The 12097-nt window shown below is 35.9% G+C and overlaps 2 protein-coding genes across 3 annotated transcripts in view; one reads left to right on the top strand and one right to left on the bottom strand.

Annotated features, from left to right (window-relative positions):
* The first annotated feature begins 392 nt into the window (after positions 1-392).
* Positions 393-4104, top strand: LOC311278938 (rhamnose-binding lectin-like). Its single transcript, XM_084390110.1, has 12 exons — positions 393-506; positions 672-704; positions 915-959; positions 1066-1195; positions 1317-1426; positions 1507-1551; positions 1645-1780; positions 2326-2441; positions 3035-3079; positions 3223-3361; positions 3594-3703; positions 3855-4104. Coding segments are annotated over exons 1-12 (987 nt in total). The 5' UTR covers positions 393-430; the 3' UTR covers positions 3857-4104.
* Positions 4105-7215: 3111 nt separating this feature from the next.
* The window catches only part of ywhabb (tyrosine 3-monooxygenase/tryptophan 5-monooxygenase activation protein, beta polypeptide b), a 31255-nt gene continuing 26373 nt past the window's right edge, over positions 7216-12097 (bottom strand). For both annotated transcript variants that reach the window (XM_084388814.1, XM_084388815.1), the window contains exons 4-6: positions 8364-8527; positions 7927-8022; positions 7216-7847 (exon numbers count right to left, since the gene is read on the bottom strand). In XM_084388814.1, coding sequence (XP_084244940.1) covers positions 7797-7847; positions 7927-8022; positions 8364-8527 — 311 coding nt within the window. In that variant the 3' untranslated portion in view covers positions 7216-7796. The remainder of the gene's footprint in view (positions 7848-7926; positions 8023-8363; positions 8528-12097) is intronic.

Below are 12097 nucleotides of genomic sequence, written 5' to 3'. Positions count from 1 at the left end.
TGTGATGGACTGAGTTTAACACTCAAGGACTTGAAGCTCAAGATCCATGCTATGGAACCTACAAGCCTACATATTTTCACTAAGTATTTGCACTAACTCCTGAGAAATTATTCAGGAAGTTTCTTTAACCAATAGAGAGTGTTTGCACAAGATCACATTTTTTACGGGAAATATTTGCATTCAGTTTTGCACTAAATACTAAGAAACAGTTAAGGAAGTTTCTTTAGCAATAGAGAGTGTTTGCACAAGATCACATTTTTACGGTAAATATTTGCACATATGCCTGAGAAATTATTCAGGAAGTTTCTATAACAATAGGAAATGTTGGCACAAGATTTCACGGTTTCAACTTTCTTACACGGATGTATTTACTTTCAAATATGTTTAGAGGGAACATTGGAGAAGCAATCAGACAACAGGCCATATAAATATGAATCAACTTATCAGAGGCTACATGTACACCAACAGCAGAACCATGTATTTGCTCAGTGTCCTTCTGCTTACTTGTAAGTTTCCAAGTTGAATTAGATGCACAGTAAATACTGAGCTGCACTTTTAGACATTTCAACAGCTCTGTTCTGGGTTAAACTCAGGATGGAGAATAGTGTGAATGGATTCAAGATTAGCATTGCAAAGGTATTTTAATCATTTATCTTATGTTGTTGTCTTAGTGGTGCAGGACTCCAGATTGCTGATTTCTGCAGGTATGTCATTTAACTATGAACAACATCAACAATCACCAGTTAAACAAAGATCATGTCTTAATTGTTAAGTCCAGTTTTAAATGTCATGTTTTTTTGTTTGTGTGTGGGGGTTGGGGTGTCAATATGTCACCATACTGTATTTTTTTATTTTATTATTGTTATTACAAATGACAAATAATACCTTCAAGGGGGACTCTTTTAAATTTTCAGAGACTGTAGTTACGTGTGATGGGTCTGTCCAGCGTCTTAAGTGTGGTAAGAGTTGTAGTTACAATAATTAGTTATAAGTTATTTATTATATATACTATTTTTTGTTATTGTTTTAACAGTAATCCATTAATGATGATATTCTTATATTCAGATTCTGGTGTGATCAGTGTACAATCAGCAACATTTGGCCGCACAAGCAGCATCATTTGCAGTGTTGGACGACCACAAGGCGAAACATCTAATACTCAGTGTTCGATAGATGTTCCTGCGGTCTCAAAACAGTAAAGATCTTTTTCATTGTCTTTTTGCTTGTGACAGAAGAATAGAATTAGTCTCTTGATTACTCTGTGGTTAGTTCGTTGATTTGTTAGTGATATTGACTTATTTATTATCCTTTCAAAGATGTGATGGGCTGAGAGAGTGTGAGTTAAACACTCAAGGACTTGCACCAAAAGATCCATGTTTTGGAACCTACAAGTACTACACTACCAATTACATTTGCATCCAAGCAGGTCTGATTTTTTTCTCTCTCTCCTCCATGTACATCTCTTTGCAAGCCTGTAACTATCTTCTGTACTCTAACTTCTTCCAGAAATAAGTGTGACTTGTCATGGTGGATACAGTTACTTGAAATGTGGTGAGCTATATTTCCACAACTCTTATTTTGTTTCAAGAAATCAGATCACATTGATTAAATTAAGAAATGCTATTATTTTTTATCTCCATGAAGATAATGGGAAGATTCAGATAAATACTGCAAACTATGGACGTACAGATAAAATCACCTGCTCGGAAGGACGTCCATCCATTGAGCTCCAAAACAACAAGTGCTATTCTCCTAATGCACTGGCTCCTGTGTCGAAAAGGTAGATGGATCTACTTGCTTTAAATTTAATTTGGTAATTTGTAGGTACATTTATATTCTTGGTCTTCTTCAAATACCATCCCAGCTAACAAGGGACATTCTCTAAACATTCTGGCATGGCTCTCTCAAAGTTATGAACAAACGTTCTTCCAGTAACGTTAATAGAACGTTCATTGTTTCATTGTTTTCTGAAGCATAAAAAAAATATATATATATATATATATTCAAACCAAGTCCACTCTCAGTTATTCTTAGGATAGATGGTAATTCCGAGAAAATGTATATACATGAGAAACAAGCTATATTATTTGGTATAATAATTGCCAAGAGGCTGATTTCACAAATGTGGAAACCTGATTCTGTGCCTCAGTTTGAAACATTCAAAAGTAATATTCCCGTATTGTTTTCTGTAACGTTTGACTGACATGTTTAAAAACATTCAGAGAACATTCAGAAATAATGTTATTAAATGTTTTTCAAACATATTTTGTTAGTTGGTATAAATACGCAATGACTAATGTAAGCCTCTTTCTTTGACATGTAAAGCTGCAATGGCCTGAAAAGTTGTGAGGTTTTTGTGACAGATACGGTCTTTACTGATCCCTGCCCTGGCATATACAAGTACCTTGCAATCTCCTATTTTTGCCTCCCACCTGAAATTCGTGAGTATTTCTTAACCCGTTAGCTCCTGTTTTATCCTGTTTACACAGAATGTAATGTTTTTAGATACTTAATTGCATTTTAATTGCAATTAAATTGCTTAAATTTATATTAAATTCAATTAACTGATCTTTATGATGCTTTTTGGCCAACTTAAGTAGGATTTAAGTACATCTTAATATGTAATTTAATAATTTATTCTGTTGTCTTTGAAATATGGTTAATGTGTAAAGTAAAACTGTTAACTTTAGATTATTACAAAGTGCATTTTCTTCATTTTGTGTTAAGTGTGCTATACAAAACAGTCATGAAAGTGTTCTCTCTTGTACTCGTGTACTTAAGTGGCCTTTAATTGAATTAATATTACATTATCTGCAAGTGCAGTTTAAAAAAAAGTAAGATTTGAAGTACACTACAAGTACAATTAGTACAGCTAAGCACACTTCTTTTTCACTAGATAAAGCGCATAAACACAGTCTCCATTTGATATGCTTTTAAAAAGCATGATCACAATAACTCACATAGACTTTTACTTCTATTTTAAATGTACTTTATTTTTTTTAATTGCTTTACAACATCTCTCCTTTTTCTATAGGTTCAAGTATGGTCTGTGAACACGAGACTAATGACCTGAAGTGTGGTGTGTGTTCTGTTGTTACTTGACTTGCTTATTTTTACTGTTTCATCTGATAATCCAGAGTTTATTACTAAATGGTAAAATGTATAGTATGTAATTACTTTTTTCATCCAAGAGATTGTAAAAGGTGGAACTGTTGTTTTCAGAGGATGGAACTGCCATACACATTCACAGCGCTAACTACGGGCGAACTGATAGCAGCACGTGTTCTACTGGACGACCTGTTTCTCAGCTTGCCAAAACTGACTGCTACGCCTTAAATTCACAGACAATAGCCACTAATGGGTCAGTTTACATGCACAATGTACACATTTCGACAGGTAATTCAGTCTTTGCTCAGATAAAAACAAACAATCCAAACTATGCTGATCAGGCTGGGAGACCACCTAAGACCAGCCTATAGGCTAGTTTAAGTGTTTCTTCCCAGCAGGGTAATACAATTATTTTAACAATAATAGAATACAGCTAAGTTTTTTAATCAAGTTTTTGTTTATCAATTGGTATTTTTATGGTGTAGATGTGAAGGGAAAAACGGATGCTCCATTTTAGCCTCCAACAGTGTCTTCTCGGATCCATGTGTCGGCACATTCAAATACCTGTACATCTCATACTCCTGCGTATCCAAGTGTAAGTGTTACTGTACAGAGCAATGAATTTGCATACTTGAGCTAGTTTTCTAATCTGTTGATTAGTTTTGATTTGGTTTTTGGCCTACTCCTGAACTCACTCATCAGGCTAGATTGATTATTACTGTTGATGTTTTTTTCTTGTCTTGCAGAATACGTTAGCTGTTCTTAAGGATTTGGGCTCTTCAGTTCTCTATCAATATCTTTTCCACTTTTGATGAGCTGAAACTAAATCAATTTCTTGTTAACGCCTCTGTAATATTATGCCGTCTTGGGAAATAAAATATGACATCTTTCCTAATGTAAAGATATAGCAGAAATAGTAATAGTAGAATAACAGTATGCTATTCTGATTCTTTGCTTACACTAATTTCCTCACAATAAATGCTTTGAAAATGAGAATCTGTGTGCATCCCTGTTCTGAAAGTTTGCATGAAACGGAAGTTGTGATAGTCATTTCTTCCCTATTGTGACACATCCAATTGAAACGGTTTCTCAAACAAGAGAAAATGTAGGCAGGACTTGATTTTGATATCCCTGCAAGGCACATGAATAAAAAATAAATAAAAAAAATGCGCATGCATAAATAATTTATAATATATTCTGCAACAATCCATAACAATATAAGAATTGCCCATTTTGATTTAATGGTTACTTTTAAGCACAGAGTTTGTGCACACCAGCTTTATGTCATTTAGCAAGTATTTAGAAATAGAATCTAAAAGAGTACAGTTTATTTATGTGCCTCTGGCTTCAAAGGGGTGGTTGATTATGATTACACTTTTCTAACTTTAGTTAGTGTGTATGATGCTGTTTGAGCATAAACAACATCTGCAAAGTTACAATGCTCAAAGTTCAAAGCAAAGGGAGATATTAGCTTTTAAAGAAATAGTTTTTTAAGGACTACAACAAACGGCTGGTAGGCAACTACACGAGCTTCCTATCGGGTTAGAGACATCGCTAACCCTAAAATTTACATAAACCCCACCCCGGAACACGATTTACAGATTGTCATAACAGAATATGCTAATCAATGACTAGAAGACAACTACACATAAGGTACATAAATTCTTCAACTAACCATTCAGAAATGTCCTGTTGCATTCTACATGTTGTCACTTCTTCTTTAATCTCTCCATCATTGTCTAACTCCGGTTTGAACACAAAAGGCTAAAGGTTTTAGAAATAGTCAGTGCATGTCTGTGTGAGTGCAAGCTGTTGTAGCTCCGCCCTCTGTGCCAGGAGCAGCAGCTCATTTGCATTTAAAGGAACAGGCACAAAACGGTGCATTTTTGCTCACCCTCAAAAAGTGACAATTTTAACATGCTATATAAAAATATCTGTGGGGTGTTTTGAGCTAAAACTTCACATACACACTCTGGGGACATCAGAGACTTATTTTACATCTCATGAAAAGGGCATTATACCACCCCTTTAATTTGGGACACTTAATATTCAACAATATTAATGATATGTCTGTACTGATGCTGTTGTATGAGAAATTAACCGAAAAAATGTTTTTAATTAAATTAAATAAAAAATTCTCACACTGAACTAATCAACAGAATTGAATTAACACTGGACTGACTTCAGCTGAACAACAGCCGAAATGCATAATTTTCCTTTCATCACTATTAAGCTACTTTGAAACTATTTGCGCTATATAAATAAAGGCCACTTGATTTACATATACTACCGACATTGGAACAACATAAAGCTGGTTGAAATTCAGCCAACATATCCTATAACATATGAAGTGCAAATCATTCCCCTCACAAACATATCTTTGATTGTCTAATAAAAACTAAATGCCAGCTGTAAGGTTCAACCTTGTGAACCTTTTTATATCGTGCAACTGGACATGACGACAACGCAGTCCTGACGTGTCAACTAGTCTCTCCCCTGTGAAGGCCTCCTTCCCTTCCCTTTACCTCTGTACAGATAAAAAGTTGTCGGGATAATTCCGTTCACGTGGCTACGCGGAAGCGATAAATAATTCTGTATTATACATTTTTAAGGCCAGACAAGTAGTTTGTTGAGGGTTGGTTTGTAAAGGACTACACGCCTGCGCACGTTCAAGGCTTGCACCTTTGAACCTATTTCAAGGTTTGCAATCTCGAGCCACCAGGCACTGTTTCATGAGTTCACACTTCCATACAATTAGAGGGGGTAAAGTTGAATGCGTATTTGGCGTGCTGTCCAGGGGGAGGGCTCTGAGCTCGGCCTGAACCCTGAACCCTGTATGTTAGTGGTTAGGACTAGAAGTGTGGAGAAGGGGTGGTGGAGGGATGCTGCTAAACTGTCAATGGATTGAGGTGAGACTGTTGAATGTATATTTACCTCTTATTGCTGAGTGCTCTCCACTTGTGTTAATTATCTGAACGTGCTCCTCCTGAACTTTAATAAAACATCATTTTGAGCAGATGAGCGGGCCGGAGCGCATTGAGGGTTTTCTTTTAGAGTGGTGTCGTGTTAGCAGCCCCTAAGTTAATAACTAATGATCTTTGCAACGGAAGTAAATCAATCAATCAAAACTAACTTTAGCTGGACAATAACATTATTCTAGAGCTGCTGTAAAGCAAAATGTAAAACAATCTCTGTTACTGTAATGTTCTATTATCACTGTAAAGCTGGTTTGAAACAATCTATATTGTTAAAAGCGCTATATAAATGAAGGTGACCTGACTATACAAAATAGGTAAAACTGGAATTCCCCTTTTTTGCTTACTCTACCATTTGGGGTCAGGAAGATTTTATTAAATGTTTAAGAAAGAAGTCTTGTATGGTCACCAAGACTGCATTTATTTGATATTGTGATGATATTTTGATATAGTAATATTGTGAAATATAGCAATTTAACATTTACTGTTTACTACTGTTTTCTATTTATGTATATTTTAAGATTTAATTTATTCCTGTAATGACAAAGCTGAGTTTTAAGCATCCTTACAATAAAGAAATCATTCCAATGAAAAAAAAAAAAAAAATTATAATGATCAATGTTTAAACCAATTATTTAAAATAGAAATCTTTGGTAATAAATGTCTTTAACTGTCCCTTTTGAACAATTTAATGCATGTGTTAAATAAAAGTAGTAATTTCTTTCAAAATAGAAATCACACTCACACCTAGTGGCAAAAAATATGGAACTTTCCAAACACGCCATTCCAGCCTCATGTTAAAACCTGTTTAAATATTTAACTTCTGTTGATTTATATTGACTGTCAGGTTTTATAAGAGTATAATGTCGAAGCAGAAACTATTTAACACATAGGGCTTTTGTTTGCAAGAGAACTTAAAAAGCTTGATGAGTAAATGAGTAAAAGCTTACAAAATGAGTAAATGAGTCTTTACTCATTCAAGTTACTACCATTTAAATAGTATATGAAATACAATAGTGTCCAATTATCAATGTTAAAAAATGTAATGGCTTGTGCTTAAGAATATGAAGTAAAAAAATACAGCTTAATCAGAACAGATTCAAACAAGAAAGCAGAGAAGTCAGAATTAGTATTTGGTGAAAATAAACTGCCAGTTTAATAACCATACAATAAAACCTGTAAATACCAATGAATTATACTAAAAAATATGATCGTAAAAAAACAAAAAAACAAAACAAATGCACAACCAGCTAAAGTGGAACAAAGGGAATTATCAGGAAGGACGATTAGAGTTCACAACCCCTGATCCCCAATACACTCACTCTTACACTCACTACATACAAACACACATACTCATACAGCCACTCAGTTACTCTCTGTTAGCGATAGTCACTTACAGACACTCAGAGACACATAATGGACAGGGTTAAATAATCAGTACACATTAAATTCACAAACAAAATGACTGGACCTGCTATAATGTCAGCATGTCTCCCTGTGACCCACCCCCCTCCCAGCCACTGGTGTCTGTAAGGGGCTTTGCTGAGCATCTTTCTGTGGGTGCTGATCATCAATCAGAAGGTATAGGGGAAGGGGCTAGGAACTGAATGGAGAGGGGTGGGTGGTTTTGGGTGGAATGAGGTGAAGGGTTGGTGGAAGCCATTTGTGTATTTAAAATGGATGTGTGAGTGTTTGGAGATCAGTGCAGCTCCCCTAGTTCTCATTATCGCCTGCTTCGTCACCTTGGTTTTCTGACGTCCAAAGCTGCAGGCATAAGAATCAATATATTAATTAATAAAGCACTTAAACATAACTGGTGCAGTATGTGTGATGGAGGACTCACAGTGAGGTTGTCCCTTAGAAGCTGCATGATCAATGTGCTGTCTTTGTAGGAGTCCTCATTTAAAGTGTCAAGCTCAGCAATAGCTTCATCAAAAGCCTGTAATAAAAAAAGCTCAAATTTCTCATTTGGGCTGAATGAGTGAAATATACAGGTGCTTCTAAGGGATACAGCTCAAAAATCATTCAATGAGGTAAAAGGAATAAAATACATTTATGTGATGAAGTGTATAGACTAGAGGCTGTTAACACAGGATGAGTTGTTACATCTATCTGAGATAAAAACAAAACAAAATGTAAACATGCATGGCTGTTTTTGGCGACTGTCCCTTGTCTCAATGTTTGGCAACTTGAAAACAATCCAGCTTTTGTTAAAGACAAACTTGACACACTTGTCCTGTGTGAACAGCCCCTTATGCTGCTAGTCATTTCAATACTAACTGTCTTGGCGAGGTGACAGGCATTCTCAGGAGAGTTGAGGATCTCGTAGTAAAAAACTGAAAAGTTGAGGGCAAGACCCAACCGTATGGGGTGCGTGGGCTGCATGTCCTTCTTGCTTATCTCAAAAGCATCCTGGTAAGCCTTCTGAGAGCTCTCAACTGTGGCTGAGAAGAACAAAAAGATAATTTTGTATTGATCACATTCATAACAGCCAAATATACTTTATAATTAATTAAGTATAAATGTTACACAGAGAGACAGATATAAGACATTTCCTGATATAAGGTAATACAATATAGCACTATAATAAACATGCACTGTACTGTTATTGTGGGCACTTGTACGGATCTCTATAGAGCTGGTAAGTCCCGCCCCCTTCGCTAACCCCGCTGGACCTCTAGGTTGAAAAATCATCAATGCAAGTGAATGGGAGAAAATAATTATTTTCTGGTCCCGTTTGAATTGTGCCATGAATGTGAACATATGTTGTCTGTGAATTTTTTATATAATCTTTCGTGTGAAGAATGCTGCAATTTAGCGGGTAGAAGTTTGATACGGTTAGACTTTGTGTGAGAGCACTTTGTGGACTACAACTCTTTGCTGCTTTCGACGCGTTTGAAACGTCACCACCACTAGCACACGGCTCTAGCTCACGGATCCCGCTAAACATGACTGTGTCTTTGGTGCACTTCACCGCCTTCTTTCAGGGAGAGGACAAAATCGTTGAGGTTGGCGAAAACCACGGGTAAGTCAACTTTATGGGGTGACGTCACATAGGCGACATGTAGTCTTTCTCGTTATGTCTTTTCCACAACTGCTAGCCGAAGAATCATACCATATACTGTCAAACTCGTAACATGAAAGATTATATAAAAAAATAAAAATCACAGACAACACATGTTCACATTCATGGCACAATTCAAACGGGACCAGAAAATAATTATTTTCTCCCATTCACTTGCATTGACGATTTTTCAACCTAGAGGTCCAGCGGGGTTTTATGGAAGGGGCGGGACTTACCAGCTCTATAGTGGACCTTACGAATTCAGATTTTTAGAACACGGATGGGAGGCCAGCAGATCGAGTGGAGGTGCAACAATAAAAATGCACATTCACTCTCTTATGGAACAGCAGAAATGCAGCTTTTACCCCAGTAACCCCCATAAACAAAGCAGCTGTGCTACATTCTGTTTCTGAACAGTATTTAAATGTTTTAAACAGCCATTTGGATTTTTGTATTCGCAAAGGTGTTCATCACAGCACCAAATACTTAAATTTAATAGCAAATAATTTACTTTCACATTTAAACATTTTTAAATTTCAGCTATAGCAATTATCATAACATGAAAATGTAATACTGTCAAATGAATAGAGACACAATAGTGATTTCTTTTGCAGAAAACAAAAGTTAAGTTTACATTTAGCTGAAAAACCAAAAATAAAGTATCTTGAATTAAATTTGGGTAACTGAACTCTTCATGATGTTCAGGGGGTTGTATTCTCAGGTGATAAATTAAACCAGTCGTAGTGAAGTTCTTCGACAACAATCCGCCTTTCTATATTTCAGCTGAAAAATGTTACATATTGCAAATCAGCATAATTTTTGGTCACAAAAAAAGTGCATCAACATTGCTCACATGTTTCCCTGTAGTAGCTTATCCATTTTGTATTCACAAAGACACTAAAATATTGTTTAATATTCAACAATATTATTGATCTGCCTTATTTAGGGTGGACGGGTGTTTCTTCTAGAAACAAACTTTGTTGTATTATTTTCATGTTATCAATGTGAAGCTGCTTTGATACAATCTGTATTGTATAAAGCGCTATATAAATTAGAGATGCACCGATCCGATACTCAGTATCGGTATCGGCTCCGATACTGCCATTTTTGGCGGATCGGGTATCGGTCAGACAAGGCCGATCCAAATCCGATATTGTGCGTATACTATTCAGTGTTATTGTTAAGCCCCACAAAAGGCACACAAACATTATAAAGCACCATAAGTTTTCGTGCACAATATTATAAGTGTTCTGAAGCCGTTATATAGTATAATGTGAGATATAAATTAATATTTAAGTCGTTAAATTCAAGATCACGTAAACGTTTCCCTCAGCTGCGCTGTCAGTCATTCTTCATTCAAACAGCGCGTCGCGTTCGGTTACAACCAGTGTTCGAATTGTGTCAAAGCTCTTGCGGGGTCCCCCTTCCCCCCCAAAAAACAACGTAATAATATACATATTTTAATTTATTTATTTCATATAATACTATAATTTCATTTACTTAACTTTTAGTCTAAAGACTTTTCTCCACCAAAAATCTATGTAATAATCCGGGTTTTTCCTGGCTCAAAATGAGGTGTAGTAGGCCTAGGTGTAAAATCCCGATCATGTATTTGAATAAGATAATTAAATGTGTCTTTTCCGTAGACCATCATATGTTTCCCACAGTATTTTTGTGGGTGTAGCTCGGTACCTCTAGGGGGGTCCGGGGGCATGCCCCCCCGGAAGAATTTTTTTACATTTTAAAGATAAATTCATTAATCTGGTGCACTTTGAGTCCCCCGAATCTGCTGTTAAAAATAAATAATCCACCCGCAAACCTCCCGAACCTAGGCTATATGATATTCTTTGATTTAGATATCTGCATCTGATCATCACATTTCAATTATTCAAATTCTCAGTGTTAAGCATGATAATATGATAAAATATCACACTGAAGTAGGCTGATTTAAAATTAAGGTTTATTTAAAATAAAAGTTCTTCTACATTTCCAGCCTAAACAGGGGCTTTACTCCCTTCAAGCTTAAATTGTCAATGTTTCATTACATCACTGTTGGAAAACACTCTTATCAGAATATTTTTTTTAAACTTTATAAAGGCCATTTCTTTCCCTAATTTTTACTCTCTATACCCTTTCCCTAATCTCAGGGAACTGAGGTTACGTTAGTAACCGAGTACGTTATTTCTTGTTTAATTTTTTTGATATTGAAAATTGTTTAAATCAGGGCATTTGTCCGGTTGGACAAGTACAATTCTCTTTCACTTGTCCCTTAAAAAACACACGCACGTGTCCCGGACAAGCGTTAATGTCGAAATTCTATTCAGATCAGTAAATTACCAAACAATCATAAAATAAAGAAATATCTATCTTACCGTCATCGTGAGGTGAAAATGAGGATCCACTCTGCCAGACTCTCGTGAAAAGTGCTTATCTATAGCACGAAATTTATTTCTCGTACCATTTATTCGCCAAAAATAGTTTTTGCGTGCATATGATACGCACTTTATGGCGTGTAGGGTAGAGTGGGGGAAAACGCCCCCCTTAAGGAAAGTGTGACGTTACAGTGAAACAAAACATAAATGTGACTAGAATTGCCATCCCGGTTTTGAGTGACTATGGCAGGAGTTATTCACCAAATATTAAAATTGCTCAGCCTTCATAATTAATTAGTATTTTCACTGAAAATATTTTTGTACAAAGGGGGCGTTTTGCCCCAGCGGTGGGGTAAAACGCCCCCCAAGGTGGGGTAAAATGCCCCCTTTCTTACCAACCAGTTTGCTTCATAGATCAACAGCAAAATTAACAGACAATAGTTTTTAATCTCTAAAGGTAAAAGGCAAGTAATGTATCAACATGTATATATATTAATATTTATTTCAGCAATGTCCAAAATAGCCCAATTTAACTACCTTCCATCAGTGAGCTAACTTTGCTAGCAAGCTAGCTAGTT

Source organism: Rutilus rutilus, assembly GCF_951802725.1.
Source record: "Rutilus rutilus genome assembly, chromosome: 19".
NCBI classification, from domain to species: Eukaryota; Metazoa; Chordata; class Actinopteri; order Cypriniformes; family Leuciscidae; genus Rutilus; species Rutilus rutilus.
This window is presented reverse-complemented; position numbering and strand designations above follow the sequence as displayed.

Excerpts from the sequence above, each read along its gene's own strand:
- LOC311278938 (XM_084390110.1), top strand. The coding sequence starts at position 431 with ATGAATCAACTTATCAGAGGCTACATGTACACCAACAGCAGAACCATG. Across the intron at positions 1,552-1,644 it reads ATACAGTTACTTGAAATGTG|ATAATGGGAAGATTCAGATA; the intron begins GTGAGCTATATT and ends ATCTCCATGAAG. Across the intron at positions 2,442-3,034 it reads TTGCCTCCCACCTGAAATTC|GTTCAAGTATGGTCTGTGAA; the intron begins GTGAGTATTTCT and ends CTTTTTCTATAG.